The sequence below is a fragment of the Condylura cristata genome, unplaced genomic scaffold (assembly GCF_000260355.1).
Source record: "Condylura cristata isolate star-nosed mole 26May11 unplaced genomic scaffold, ConCri1.0 scaffold00007, whole genome shotgun sequence".
NCBI lineage: Eukaryota > Metazoa > Chordata > Mammalia > Eulipotyphla > Talpidae > Condylura > Condylura cristata.
The window spans coordinates 23734876-23751724 of record NW_004567108.1 but is presented as its reverse complement, the minus strand read 5'-3'; the positions used below and the strand labels follow the sequence as shown (position 1 = coordinate 23751724).

Below are 16849 nucleotides of genomic sequence, written 5' to 3'. Positions count from 1 at the left end.
AACTGAATTATCCAAGTTAATGATGTGTGCAAGTAGATACATTACTGAGACACTGTGTGCAAATCAGTTTATAAGCCATTTTTAAAATACAATATGCTGTATGTTTTTGAAAGGTTATCTGTGGTAATTTTCTCATTTGATATTCACTACTAGCTTCCTTTTAGAGCATAAAATTACATATTAGGTGGAGGCCTTAATATTACCCAAATGTGACAAATATTACCCAAATGCTGAATATGTGATAGACATGGTGGTATATACTAGGAATCCAAACATGAATAAGAAATGTCCTCTAGAGGACATCTGTCTAGTGAGAAAGGCAGACCTTTCTGTTTTTATAGATATTCCTTTTGTAAAATAAATAACTACAATATAGAATGTGTGTTTAAGAGACTAAGAAATAGTTGTATGATAAATAGAATTGTCTGGTTTTTAGGTAAGCCCAGTTTATCTAAGTAGATTACTAAAATTCTTTTAGATAGGCAAGTGATTAATAGGTAAGAAGGCGGCTGTGTAAAAACCAGGATTTACTTAAATGTCCAGTTAGCCATGAAATAAAATTTTACTGTCTTGAGACAAAGATCATTCTGGAAAAATTTTTAAATTGAAAAAAGAGTTCATAAAGCAACTACTTTAGTAGCTAAAACAGAGTAGTAAGAAGGTGAATATATTTTTGGTGAACTCTTTATAATTTCAGAATCTTGGTGATTTCAAAAAGTTTTAGTTATTTTTCTGGAAAAAAACATCTCCAACACCATAACATAATTTCTTAAATTTTTCTCAAATTTGTCCTCTCTTATTATTCTTATTCTGAAAGACCAGGCCAAAGTTTCTATCATTTCTCATCTGGACTATACTAGTAAGCTTCCAAGATTCCTGTCTATTCTTAATCTGTCTTTTTTCCAGAGTGATTTTGTGAAGAACATAGTAGATATACACCTTAAAATTTTACAGCTCTCTGTTGAATTTTTGCTTTATAACATCAATTCTCAGCAAAGTTCAGAAAGGCACTTGGACTTCTTCAAGAAAGTTTAGACACAAGACCATCAACCTAAAAAGTCTATAATGCTTTCAAAGGAATAAAACAATTGTGAAATACTTCCCAAACTTCTAGTCGATGGCATAACAGTTCTAATAGTAGCAAGAGTAACCTGGATCTGCTAAGAATGCAACTGGTATTATAGCTCAAGACATTTAGATATCTTCTTAAGTTTACCTCTGACTTACAGCAATGTTAATGATGGCAGAGATGCTATTTTAATAGCAAAAAGAGAATATTCCAGAAATGCCCCATAGGTATATAAAAATAAAGAAAATTAATACCCTTGCCAAACAAGAATAATTTATTGTGATTTTCTTTTCTTTTCTTTTTTTAAAGATTTATTTATTTTGTGCATACAGAACTGGGGTACAGGCCAGAGGCTCAGGGGTGGTGAGAGGATTCACCAGAGACAGAGTGGGGAACAGAACAGGCAGAGCGACGAAGTACATTGCTGAGGGGAGCAGCGGCGGGTCAGGAGAGGTCTGCTACACCATGTGGTCACCTCCAGGGCAGGTGGGAATCGAACTCAAGCAGAAGCGGCTTTAGATTCTCAGTGCTGTGCTTTAACCCGCTGCACCACCAGGGAGGGCCTTCTTTTCTTTTTTTTTAACCTGTGTAAACTAGCTCAGTAACTTAAGACTTTCAGACGAAAGTCAGATGATGTCTATCCAATGAAGTTATAGAAACTGAAACTAGGCGTCAAAAAGTGGAAAATCTGGCCCTCCCTGGTGGCGCAGCGGGTTAAAGCACAGCACTGAGAATCTGAAGCCACTTCCGCATGAGTTTGATCCCCGCCTGCCGCCTGCCCCGGAGGAGACCACATGGCGCGGCAGACCTCTCCTGACACGCCCGCTGCTTCCCTCAGCAGTGTACTTCGTCAATCTGCCTGTTCTGCTCCCCACTCTGTCTCTGGTGAAGCCTCTCGCCACCCCTGAGCCTCTGGCCTGTACCCCAGTTCTGTATGCACAAATAAATAAATAAATCTTTAAAAAAAAAAAAAAAGTGGAAAATCTATACCAGCATTTACTTTATGTTTCCACTGGTTCTCTTCCTGGGACACAGAGACACAGATGGGGGAAAAAAGAAAGTGGGAAAACATATAAAAATGAGTATGAGAAGACATTTGGGAACACATCTAGTCTATATATTTATCATAAATGCAATGACTGAGCTAGAAATGAGATCTGACTAGAAGTTTGAGTACAAGCTGAGGATTTTTATAATAAAGACTATAGGTTATATTGTTAGGAAGCAGGGCACACAGCATGTATTCTCTACAATACTATGGGAGAAAAGAAAATTGTAGTACTGAAGAACAAATTACAACAGCAAAGTCTACACCTTCTAAGAAACTATCAAACAGATAAACTCTAATAAAGAGACACATATGCATGTGTAGTTGTAGTCACAGCAAAAAAACTGTAAATTTTGAAAGGATTCAACAGATGGATTTGGTTTAAGAAATTATTGTATATCCAAATAAATAAAATGAGTAAGAATGGAAAGCTTTAAAAAACATATTTCACAAGTACATTAAGTAAACAAAAATCTAACTTTAGGACATACATATAATTCTCATTTGTAAAAAAAAATATATATATATATAATAATTTATCAATCTAAGTTATCCATATAGGATAAAAGTATGAGGAGCAGAGGAGTAGGAAAACATTCCCTTGTCTCTGTCCTTATGTGCTGAACTTTTCCTTATACTTACCTTTCTCTGTCAAAAATTTTCCAATATGTATTACTTTTGGAATGTAAAAATACTTAATGAGGAAGAAAATAGCATGATAGCAGTTTCTTCTATCACATTCTACTCATTGAATTCTACTCATTGAGTTCACACAATCTTAAATTAACATTGAATTAAACACAGTAGATATCTGAAAATGGTGTCTCAGTCACATTTGTTGACTGCCTTTGAGCTTACTTTTCAGTATAGTCATTGAGACAATGGGTATACAACAAGCACTGAGGGACTCCTAAAGGGAGTCCCACCAACATCAGTGTGGCCCCCATAAACTATGGAATGAGTACATGGGAGGAAAAGCTCCTTAGTGGAAACCCCAACAACACCATTGCTCCCTGAATGGGGCAAGGGAGGGTGGTGCTCCCAGCAGATGTCTTGTCATCAAAGCAGCCTCAATAACAAATATTATAAGACTCTGCAGAAAGGCAGCATAAGGCTACTCATGGATATTGCAGAGCAGTAATAGAGAGAAGAAAATGGAAAATCTTAAAGATATAATAGAGGGGAACTTTATGAACTTGGAGAAGAAACTAAATATATGAGTCTTGAAGCTAAAAGGCTATCAGAAATAGCTAAGCAGATTGTGACTTTCATCAGACACCTAATAGTGAAACCATCCAAGAGTTCAATCTAGAGAATATTTAAACTATCTAGCAGAAGAAGCAGATAGCCTATAATGTAACCCTAATCAGAGTTACATCTCACTTCTCTGAAGGAACACTACAAGATAGAATAGAATGATGTGTTCAATATATATAACGATAAAAACTGCCAGCCAAGAATGCTCTATCCTGAAAGGCTCCCTTCAGATATAAGGGAGAAATAAAGGCCTTATCAGACAAACAGAAGCTGATGGTGTTTGCAAACACAGGACTGCCTCGCCAATAAATGTTGGAAGGAGCTCTTACAATGAAGCTGAAGAGAGTAATACCCACAAAGAGCTGAACAAGGAAATCGATAGAATCACAAAAATAAGGGGAAAATGGCAGCAACAGACTTTCATATATAAATAGTTACTACAAATGTAAAGGGAACTCACCAATTAAAAGAAACAGAGTGTATGCTTGAACTAGGAAACAGAACTCACTTTCTGCTGTCTCCTGGAAATGCACCTGAGCTCAAAAGGTGAAAATAGTCTTTAAAGTATTGAAATTAATCATATAAACAAACAGGACCCAAGGAAAGAAAGGAACATAGTTATAGATGACAAAATAAATTTCCGGCTGAAAAAGGTAAAAAGTGACAGGGATGGACACTATATAATGATTAAAGGAACAATGTACAGGAAGACATAACACTCATTAATATATACAAACCAACTGAAAGAAATCAAAATACATGAGCGTTATTAGCAAATCTAAAAACAGACAATGGAAAAAATGCATTCATTGTAGGTGACTTCAACATTCCATTTTAACAAATGGAAAGATCAGTCAGAAAATAAATAAGGACATACTAGCCTTAAATAAAGAATGAGAACATTAGATAACACAGGCTTAATAGATATTTATAGGACAATAGACCCCTAAAAAGCTGAATCCACATTCTTATGGAACACACATTGAGTCACAAAATAAGTATTAACAAATTCATGATGACTAAAATCATACCAAGTATCTTCTTTCACAATAAAGATAGCAAACCAGAAATCAACATGAAAAGAAGGCAGGAAAAATCTCTTAGTGGAGACCAAACAACAACTACAATTGCCACTGGGTTAATGAGGAGACAAGGAAGAAATAAAAAATACCTTGAGACAAATGACAATGAGAATACAGCTTTCTAGAACTATGGGACAAAGCAAAAGCAGTACAAAGAGGTAAGTTTATATCAACGCAGGCTCACATCTAGAATCAAGAAAGAGCTCCAATAAATAACCCTACTTCTCATCTCAAGGAACAAGAAAAAGACGAACAAACAAAAGCCCATCGAAAAAAGAAAACAGTAAAGATAACAACAGAAATAAATGGGGTGGGGGGCGTTGGGGAGGGAAAGACAGTTAAGGTCTCCCCTGGTGGCGCAAAGGGTTAGGACGCAGTACTGCAAGCTAGCCACAGCCACTTCAGTGCAAGTTCGATCCCTGGCCCTGGAGGTGACCCACATGGCCCAGCAGACCTCTCCTGTCTCCCCACTGCTCCCCTCAACAGTGTACTTCGTCAATTTGCCTATTCTGCTCCCCACTCTGTGTGGTGAATTCTCTCACCACCCCTGTACCTCTTGTCTATACCCCAGTTCTGCATGGATAAATAAATAAATCTTTTAAAAAAAAATAGTACAAAGATGTGTAGGTGTTTTGGTGGTGCATGGGGTGTGGTAACAACATCCAGAGGAGGAGAACCAATACTTCTGAAACAAAAACAACAATGTAAACCAATGCTACATTACTGTAATAAAGGAAAGTCTTTAAAATAGAAATGAAGGAGAAATGACATCAGTTTCTAGCTTCCACAATTGAGCTCTCATCCCATGTCTCACTGAAGAATGTTAGTCATAGCAATCTAGAATTTAGGACTGTGCTTAGCAAAGACAGTGGTATTAGTAATCCTTTATGACAAGGGGCTTGACTCTGCTGAATCGCTGAACAAGGTTCTTTTTAAGTAAAATTTGAGTTCGATCTCAAGGCATCAATCAGCCAAGAGGAAAGTATGAACCAGCCAGAACATTTATATTTCATTAAAAGAAGTCAGTCTCCTTTTAGTACTCCCCTCTCTGTCCTTGTTCTCACAGGGATTATGTCTTCATCAGGCAGCCCAGATTATTACCTCATCGAGGGGACTTACTTTCCATTAGCCTTATCTATGATCTTCTCAGGGAGACAGTGGCTTGCTTGATCATTGTTGGCTCAATATCCTTATCAGGTCTGCATTCCTACTACAATATCATTCATACTTTTGTTATCAAAATAGTTTATCAACTTGCTTCTCTTTCCTTATTTCTTATGAAAAGATCATTTCAATAACATTGTTTTGGAATAACCTCATACAATAATACTTTGATATAAGCCTTTTGACCAAGGACAGGAAAAACTAACAGATAAAAATAAAAGTTAAATGACAAAATAATGTGAAACACTTAAAATATGTGTTACTCAACAGAATCTTAACAATTAATGTAACGGAGCTACTGGTACCACATTTTATTACTGGTACCAATACTCATCAGAATCTCCTACATCAGAGGTCTAAGGGAAGCACTGAGGCCACACAGTGTGCAATGATGGGAAAAGGAGTAGGAGCACCTCAGACATTCAAATAATGGAGCTACCAGTGGTAAAATGATGAGGAGAAAGTGGTGTGAGAGGCCACCTGAGGGTGCTTTGGCTTCTTCCCATTCAGCCCTACTGCCACCCATATGCATCATTACACTTCAGGTTGACAGTTCAGTGGGGAAATGAGAAATTTCACCAGTTAAGAAAGGAGTGGGTTAAGGGAACGTTAAGGCTACTGAGTTGATAAGGCCCAAGATATTGTCTGCTTAGAAGATGTTTTTAATTCTCAGTAGGAGGGAAGTACTAAAAAGTGCCCAAGTAGCAGAAACTGGGAAATGGCAGTTTAGGATGAGGGATAGATGAGAAACTTTTTAGGCTGCTTCCAAGTGACTCAGTCTTGCTCAGTACGACAGGACACGTGGTAGGGATTCTGTCATATGGAAGCTAAAATAGGAATATTAATTTGCATCTTTGTCATTATTAAATAAGAGCCAAGATATTTCCAGAAACATTAATACATATTACTGTTTTTGAATGACTAATTCTTATTTTATATAATTTGCTATCATGATGAAATATATTAATCAGTGTGCATCTACTTGCAGACTTGTGGTTCTGCCATAAGTAGTCCAAAGTGAATTGTTAATTACCACGTGGTTAATCCTAAAGATTTTTTCACATATAAACTTAAGAAATGTAAGCATTATAAAAAAAATAAGTGTATGCTACTGAATATGTATCCTGTATGAATAAATATGGTTAACCACATATAGAAACCACATATCTAATATTCTCACAATATAAAATTAATGTCCCTCCATGGAATCTATACTTCTTTGATGAAAACAATCTACACCTCATCTCTCTACATCTCTTCAATGAAGACAAATACTGTTATCCACTTAGCACTTCTTTCTCTTTCTTTAAAATAAAAAAAGTAGTAATTTCACACCAGAATCAGCAAACCTCCTAAGGTCATACAAAGATTGTCTATAATGAGAAAAAAAAAAGTAATAGAAACTCTTAATGGTGCATTTTACTAATCCAACTATATAGTAAGAGGGAAAATATTTTCCATCATACTGTGAGCCTAAGAGAACTTCTATACACTAATATCTTCTTAAACTAATAATAAGCTCAAAAAATATTTCAGTGCAGTGAGTAGTTTTCAGTTATAAAACTGAGTCTGTACTACAACATTCATAGTATTCCTCTTCACCAGGTTATTTACCCTCTTGTTACCAATTTTGATATGTGTTAACAGGAAATGATTCACCGTCACTGATCTCCAGTGTCAGACCTATGAATCACTTCTTTCTGACTAGAATGGAAACGAGGATGTAAAAGTGGAAATGGTCTGAGAGAATGACAGCCTTTCTTGAAGGGCAAGTGAAGGTTCAGTGACCTCTGGGTACTCTGGTCCATTCTGGTGAATCACTGCTTTGGGGAAGCAAAAGGCCCTGTGGCTCATAAAACCTGATGATATTAAAAAGAGGTAAGGAATGCACACTTAGGTGTCAGGGTCACTGCTAGAAATACAAGTTTAAAAATTCAAGGGTAAGGAAAAATACCATATTTAAAAATGAATTACTAGTGTTTTTTTCTTTTAAAGGTATTGGGAAAATCCATATCATATAGATATTCATTACTTATTCAATGTACACCAGTGAGAGATAAATAGAACTGTTAGAATACAAAAATGCCAAGGGTAATTCAACTCCTGCAATGTAAGTGTGGCATAACTGATTCGTCATGACACACAATTTTCTAAAAGCTATTCTGTTAGAAGGCAATAAATGAGTGCATAAATGATTTACACTCTTCTGAACCATGGTTATTATTCAGTATTTTATTTTAAAAATATATACACCCTATACTATTATGTTTATTCTCCAGAGTATAATAAAAACATAATTGAATTTGATGAAAAATAGCCTTGATTCTAAATGTAACATACAGCAAATACAACTACTCCCTTATTTTATCCCTAGTGAAGATCAATGGTCACTTGAGGTGGCTCTGTTCTAGGTTCGTTTTAATATATAGGCAATAAAATATTTTTAATTTAAAAATTATATCCTTACATTCCATATCATATTTTCTTTTTAATACTAACATCTGAGCTCTGACCTAAATAGCAACTTATGAATGCAAAACTCTATATTTTAATCACTGTTTCACTTGTAAATATGATTTTTTATTGACCAGGTAGGGCAGGAAATGAATTACAGATGGTTTACAAATAAAAATGAAGTAGCTTAGGAAAAAAGCATCAGAATTCAGTGACTTGTTTTGTTCTGATGGAACCTACGTGGCATTATGAAGGGATAAGGTTACCCTTTTAAAAAATATTTAAGACTTGTTTTAATATAAGCATATCTAAAATTTAAGCAATGATTTGTTAATGTATGTAAGCTAATACTATTTTTATTTATAAGCTCCTTTGGACTAGAAATTGTGTTATGCATTATACAAATATATAGCGAATAATTACATACATACTGTAATTAAAACTTAATCCATTCAATTTTATGTACAATATAAAAATACCCTTCCTACAGTGAAGTCACATATATGCTAATGATATACTATCTTCTAAATATATATTACATATAATATATTTTATTACTTTAACAAGATATTAAGGTAGAAAGGTTCTCTTAGGAACACAATGTGACAAATAACAGTTTTTCTACTCTTCCTGTCCAGTTGGATATTTTTTTTTTTATAATATAAGAGCAAATATAAATTAAAAAATAAGAGACTTAATTCTACCTGTTGAAAATATGGGAAGATATTTCTCTCTTAAAGCATTTACCTTAAACACTTACAAAGATAAGTACTATTTCAACTCTTTGAAATGTGTCCCTTAACAACTCTTTGAAATGTGTCCCTTAACAAAATCCTGATAGTCCTTTCTAGCCTTCTCTGACAGGATTGTCTTTCTCAAAAACTTGGAAACCATCTTTCAAAATGCAAATACCAAGGGAGATAGCTCCTTCATCGTGTAGTTCCTTTGGGAGAATAGGAACCAAACTTTGCTGGGTTCCTTATTCCAACTTGCACAATTACCTCTTGTCTAAAGAGCAGTCTATTGCTCAATATTAATCAATTGCTAACACAGGTGATCTTTACCTATTATAGTTAGGACAAACTATGGTGACAAAATGTGCTGTAGAATCTTCTATTTGAGCACCACTGATTATTTTGAAAACATGTATGCAAAGGCTGTACTTACAATGTCATATAAAATAGTGAGATTTTTCGGCTTATGCAATCTCTCGGAAGATTGCCTGTGATGCACACTGCATTCTGGTTTAATGCTTGTGGAACAATAAAAGTATTTTCTTTCTCTCTGCCTTTGTGGAGAGAATTTCTGAAACTGAAGATTTTGGTTTCAGCTATGACCCTTTCAACACTGTGTTATCTTTTGGATTTAAGTTATTTGTACTTAGTGTTATAAAGATGAAAAATTAACTATTTTTGTTCATTAAAGCATAACGGAAGAACTACAGAAACATAATGCTAGTCTGATTTTTTACATTCAACATCACTGTAACTGAAATTTAAACAAAGAAACATTACTACATATCATTCTCCAATAGAAATCTTTACTGTGGTTTGAAAATTTGTAACCTATAGCAGATTAGAATATTTGACCAAAAGTGTCCAAATAAGGGAAATGACTCTAGAGTTCACAAATAAAAATGAAGACAAAAATCTTTTCAATTAAAGAACAAGAATTAGTGGGAAACTACTTAGCTGTCCTTGCTTCCCTCAATGTTTATTAACACCAACATCTTGTTGGTAATAGAAGACTAATTTGGCAGAAAAAGATGACTCCCTAGCCTCACAAGTAAGTGAGAACAAGGCTTAAAATGACAACTGTTACATAAAATAATTTATATTTAATATTGTTTTCAGCAACGCAAGCAATCCTTTGACTTATATTATCATTTTAATATCTTAATTTCTGGCTTAGCCAACAAATAAGAATGTTTAAATCTAAACACATTAATGTAAAAAACCAGGATACTGATACTAGCAAATTCCAAGAAATCATTTCATAGATTTGATAAGTGTTAATTTATCTATATGAAGACAGTGTTTCTATTTTCTAGTCTTGTCAGATAAGGTTAATGGTTAAATTATATAAGAGGGAGGGTATAACCTATTTTTTTAGGACAGCTAATAATTAAAACAAAATTATCTAGGAGTAGGAAACTAAAATGAGTTGAGGTTAATAATGTGTAAATGAACATGAAACCAACTTGTTTAAAATAATTAGCAGTATTTACTTTACCTTGCAGCATTTTGTTCCATCTTTTCATCAAGGTCACTGAAGATCTGCTCAAACTCCAAATCTCCAGGAAATGAATTTAACAAGCAGTGTAGGTCAAAAGAATTATGGGGATATTCTTCTCCCCAATCCATTCTGAGAATTAAAGATAAAAAAACATGTCAGTACTCCCAAAATAAAGGGAAGAAAACACCTCAAGAATGTTGTAAGAATAAATCAAACGTAATTCCCATTTATAAACAAAATGAAATATAGCACCAGGAGATCTAGGGCATTATTAAAATAGGCAGAGTTTTGTTTGTTAAATTCCATGAGATGTGGCCTAATTTTCACAGTTCTCTAAGCTTTAACAGCCGAACAAAACAGCACCCCTCAAAGAGTACTTGAGCATACGTTGCTTCTCACAGTAACCAAGAGCGAGGAAATCACGAAGCCTAGTAGACCACTGAGAACAAGGATGCTTGGTACAAGAATTCAATACCTCCCTTCTACTCTTGTCAGTGGAATGCCCTATAAATTGTAGCCTCATAATTTTGGTGTCATTCTGTAAATATGATAATGCATTCTTTCCATTCTTCTAAAATCCCTGAAAACTGAACTATTGATAACTAAAATATTAATAACATACATTATTAATATAGTAATATGTCAAAAATATATTTTGCTGTAGTGTAGTTTCTATGCCTATGGTTTCATCAGTGGTCTAAATCTCTCTACTTTCTATCTTCTGGAAACATAACAATGGCAACTTACAATGCTTTCAGTTACTTTTTTATGTTTTTTACTGGCAGTGGTAACTCAGAAGGGCAAAATGGTAAATGTGTATGCTTAATTCTCTATTTTCAGAATTCATCTTTCAGTTTCTCATACTATAGCAAATATATGAAAATTATGCATACCATATGATTCAAGCAATTTCACTTATAGATATATACCCAAAGAATACAAAAACATTAAAGGGAGATTTATTGCATCACTATTCACAATAACCTAGTCAAGGAAACAATTTAGTGTCCAAAGGACAGTGAATGGATTAGCAAGAGAAACATGATAGAATAGGATTCAGCTATCAACAAAACAAAATGAAAACTCTTGCCATTTGCAACAATATGGATAGAACTAGAGGGGATGATGCTAAAGCTGCCTGGATGTCTCAGATCTAGGGTTAGCTTTTAAAGTTTGATCTCATTTGAACTTTTCTTGGTCTCTCGTATTCTGCATCTAAGTGAAACCATTTGGAATTTATCTTTTTCCCCTCTGAATTATTTCACTTAGCATAATCCCTTCTAGGTCTATCCATGTGCTGTAAATCATGAACTTATCATTTTTGATCACTGACAAATTTTCCATATGTCTATATGTCTATATACCTCATTTTTTTTTTTTTGAGCCATTCATATGTTTTGGGGCATTTAGGTTGTTTCCAGATCCTGGCTATGTAAATAGTGCTGCAATAAACACAAGCATGCAAGTTTCCGTTAGATTAGTGATTTTCTGTCTTCTGGGTAGATTCTTAGGCGTGGAATTGCTGGGTTTTATGACATATCCATTTTTTAGTGTTTTGATTCACCTCCATACGGCTTTCCATGATGACTGAACCAGTTTACATTTCTACCAGCAATGTAAGAGGATTCTTTTTCCCTCTACACTCTTGCAAGAATTTCTTGTTTCACTTTTTTTTGTTCACAGGGGACATTCTCATTCATGTGAAGTGTTATCTTACTGTAGTTTTGACCCACATTTGTCTTATGATAAGTGACGACGAACATTTTATCATCAAACTAAATTTCCCAAAATATGAATGGATCAAAAAATGTGGTATATAGACACAATAGAATACTTGTCAATGATCAAAAAAATAAACTCATGATTTGCAGCACTTGAATAGAGCTGGAATGTCTTGTTCTTTTTGTTTTTCTCTTTTGTAAGCAGCTGAAATATTTGCACGTTTGTTTTAATTTACATCATACTTACAGCATATCATTGTCTATAAGATTATTTTAGAGTTACATTATTTTGACCACTAAAGTCAAAGTTAATGTTGAATATTTCCAAAGTATAGCCTAGAAATATTGATTATTTAATAAGACAATATTCAGGGCCCTCCCTGGTGGTGCAACAGCTTAGGACGCAGCACTGCAAGCTGGCTGTAGCCGCTTCAGTGCAAGTTTGATCCCTGGTAACCCACATGGTGTGGCAGACCTCTCCTGACCTGCCCACTGCTGCCCTCAGTAATGTACTTTATCAATCTGCCTGTTCTGCTCCCCACTCTATCTCTAGTGAAACCTCTCACAGCCCCTGCACCTCTGGACTGGACCCTTGTTCTGTGTTCATAAATAAATAATTTTTTTTTAAAAAAAAAGATAGTATTCTACTAATTAGAATCTGAGGACTTGTAGACTAGTATTTAGTTTTGATGTTATGGTAAAATAAATGACAATAACACATGCTGGGCACTGATAAATGACAAATAGACAGTTGGCAAGAGAGTGAATAAAACCTGTACCATAATCTGCACCTCAATCCTCTGTGTTCTTCACTTTTCATGTGTACACTATAACTTAATGGTAGTTAAAAGACAGACTTAAAAAAAAAAAAAGCAAGGGTCGAGTGATGACAACAAGTAATAATTTTTAGCTCATAGCAAAATTCAGATAAATTACTGAACAGACTGGCTAGTACTTAAGGAGTTATTAAGGTTGTGAAGAAGTCACTTAAAATTTGTAGTTAGTCTCTCTGAAATACTATAGGAAATATATGAGGATAAAAATGACAATAAATCGGTGTATCTGGAAATATCCCTCTTAAATTACATGTGTCTACTACAAGCACATTTTAAAACAATGAAAATATAGCACATACATTTTAACTTAACATGGTAACAGTGAAGTGAGTAAAATATTTGTACAGTACATACACGGGGAGCTTAAAATGAAATTATTAACTACAGTATAAAAGCAGTTTTACTGTCTTTCACAGAAATGGAATAATGTTCTTTAGTCAATCTTTCATATTACTGTATTTTGCCCAAGTAATATTGCTACTCAAATTACACAGGTAGACTAGAACAAATTTGCTAAGAAAGGAAATCTAATTGTGAAGTTTACTAAGTTGTTTGCTTGAGTTATAAGAGTTGAAATCTTGAGTCATTTTGGCATATTCTTGTCTGTTACTTTAATATAAATGACTTCTAACATAAGAGAAATGGTGATGGATTCTTTTTAATTACAAGTATTTTTCTTCATTTTAAAATTATTCTAAGCAAATGTCCAAAAATTTTCCATCCTTCATAATAGTTCTTTTATTTACATTTATTATGACATACAAACATATTTTTGAGGAACTACTGAAGATTTTTTTTTCATGAATGTTTACTAGACATGCAGGTTGTTTCTTTAAAAAAAGGGAATACAGGCCCTCCCTGGTGGCTCAGCGGGTAAAAGCTCAGCACTAAGAAACTATAGCTGTTTCAACATGAGTTCAATTCCTGCCCTAGAGGTGATCCATATGGCACAGCAGACCTCTCCTGACCTGCCCGCTGCTCCCCTCTGCAGTGTACTTCGTGATATGCCTGTTTTGCTCCCCACTCTGTCTCTGGTGAAACCTCTCACTGCCCCTGCACCTCTAGCCTGTACCCCAGCTCTGTATGCATAAACAAATAAATCTTTAAAAAAAAAAAAAAAGGGAATACATCCCTAAACATCCTTCTGAGATGACTAGGCATTCTGGTATTTGTATGATTTTAGAGATAAAGAATAAAAGACACACACACTAAGCAACCATGTTTCAAAAGGGCTTGACCTGAATTCTTTAGGACACTAGATATTAGTGGTTTAAAAAATATCTACAGTATGGCCCTCCCTGGTGGCGCAGCGGGTTAAAGCACAGCACTGAGAATCTAAAGCCGTTTCCGCATGAGTTCCATTCCGGCCTGCCCCCGGAGGTGGCCACATGGTGTGGCAGACCTCTCCTGACCAGCCCGCTGCTCCCCTCAGCAGTGTACTTTGTCAATCTGCCTGTTCTGTTCCCCAATCTGTCTCTGGTGAAGCCTCTCGCCAACCCGAGCCTCTGGCCTATACCCCAGTTCTGTATGCACAAATGAATAAATAAATCTTAAAAAAAAATATCTACAGTATAATTGAATAAATATATAGTTGTTCCTTAATTTTTAAATTTATATACCTAAAAATGTATATCATATCCATAATTACCTAAACTCAGATCTATTTGGCTTTATAGCTGGTTTCTTACAAAATGAATTACTTACTGCATACAAACATTGCTTTGTTTAAGAAATATTAACCAAAATGTGAACATAGTTCTAGGATATTTATAATATTGTTGATATTAATTTCCTTCTTTATGCTTAGCATTTTCCTGTTTTTCAACAAGTTATCACTTTACATTTTACTGGAAGAGAAACAAACCTGTTATCAGGGGGCCTAATGAGATTTTTATTTTTAAAAATTTATTTATTTATACATACAGAACTGGGGTACAGGCCAGAGGGGTGGAGGATGAGAGGAGTCACCAGAAACATAGTGGGGAGCAGAAGAAGCAGGTTGACTGAAATACACTGCTGAGGTGACAAGTGGGCAGGTCAGGAGAGGTCTGCCACACCACGTGTGTCACCCCCTTGGACAGGGCTAGGACTTGTGCTGCAGTGGCTGTGATAGCTTCATAGTGCTGTGCTTTAACCTATTGTGCCATCAGGGAGGACCTGATCTTTTTTTTTTTTTTTTATAGTTTCTATATTTGTAACATCTTGTAATCTTGTAATTTTGTCAATTTGCATTCATCATTTTTTCAAAATCAAAAAATATAATTTCAGGCCCTCCCTGGTGGTGCAGCGGGTTAAAGCACAGCACTGGGAGGCTAAAGCCACTTCCGCATAAGTTCGATTCCCGCCTGCCCCGGAAGTGACCACATGGTGTGGCAGACCTCTCCTGACCTGCCCACTGCTCCCCTCAGCAGCGTACTTCGTCGCTCTGCCTGTTCTGCTCCCCACTCTGTCTCTGGTGAAGCCTCTCGCCACCCCTGAGCCTCTGGCCTGTACCCCAGTTCTGTATGCACAAATAAATAAATCTTAAAAAAATATATATAATTTCAAAATAACTCTTGGCTAGGAACATTTATCTTCAAACATTTATATTATTTCTTGATATGGGGGCGAGAAATGCTATAAAAGAAAATCTGGTGTTCTGTATTATTTTGATATTGAATGTGCAGGTTATATTCTTCATTGAAATCAGATCTGGAATAAAACAATGAACTGAAACACACTGAAAATTCTTTAGGAGCTGATGACCATGATTTTGAAATATTCTCAATCTGCACTGTTGTGTGATTTTCTCTATCTAACTTCGGTGCAGAAGTTAACCCATAAATACAAAGAATGCATTAAAAGAATGTCACTACACTATTATGATATGGTACCAGAACGATAATGGCTGAGTTTTCATAAGCACTGCAGAAATTTCTGATATTTCTATATCTATAAGGTTTCAAGGTGAACAAAGATAAGATAGATAAGTCACCTTTACAGTTTAAGATACAAAAAGTGTAATAGGATAGCAGCAAACTTGATAAACAAAATAGGATTAATAGAATGAGAAACTTACATACAGATGCACAGAACCTGAGGAATATGTAAATGAAGGAAGGAGATCAGACTGATGATATAGTTTGGATTTAGTAGTTTTCTCATTAGGATGGAAGTGATCCCTACAGGGCTTTGGTGAAACAGAAAAATACACTGTTGAACATGAGACACAGCGAATGGTCTCTGCTCTCATGAATCAGAGACAGTAACAAGAATAAGACCATAGGACAGAAAACTAGTAGAAAGATCACTGCTATATCTACGTAAAATATAACTGTGACCTCCATATCAGAAAGGTAATTGAAGAGAGGTCAGTGGAGTTTGCGAATACTTCAATGGTATTTCCAAAAGGAAGACAAGGAAAGGAAGAGCCTTTAAAATTATGGGATCAATATATATGTTTACATTCTGTTTATGTTTCTGTATTTCTAAGTATTGTCATTAGGAAGACAAAAATAATTTGAGAAATGAATGGAATGAATTCCAGCCTATGGTCAATAAAAATGTGAGATAGGGCTTCCCCTCGTGGCGCAACAGGTTAAAGCTTTGCATTATGAAGCTTACCCAAGCCTGCACTACTTCCATCCCCCGCCAGGGAGCTGACCCACCTGGCATGGCAGACCTCTCCTGACATACCCGCTGCTCCCCTCAGCAGTGTACTTCATCAATCTGCCTGTTCTGCTCCCCACTCTGTCTCTGGTGAATCCTCTTACCCACACCTTTGGCCTATATCCCAGTTATGTAAGCATAAATAAATCTTTTTTTAAAAATGTGAGATAAAACATTTTAGAGTATAATGACTTCAATTTTGAAATTGCCATTCCACAATACTGTCTTTAAGTGTTCATATTCCTATAATGTTTCTGATCATATTTATATAAGATTTTTTTAAAGCCCTTAATATTTCAAGGGAGTATCAACAGCTTTTCTAATATTAATCATTG

At 35.2% G+C, this 16849-nt stretch overlaps 1 protein-coding gene across 1 annotated transcript in view; it reads right to left on the bottom strand.

Moving 5' to 3' along the window:
• Positions 1 to 16849, bottom strand: part of LOC101633696 (uncharacterized protein KIAA0825-like) — a 56310-nt gene that overhangs the window by 7643 nt on the left and 31818 nt on the right. Inside the window, exon 3 of the mRNA XM_004678133.2 lies at positions 10307 to 10438. Within this exon, the coding sequence (XP_004678190.1) occupies positions 10307 to 10437 (131 nt within the window). The 5' untranslated portion in view covers position 10438. The remainder of the gene's footprint in view (positions 1 to 10306; positions 10439 to 16849) is intronic.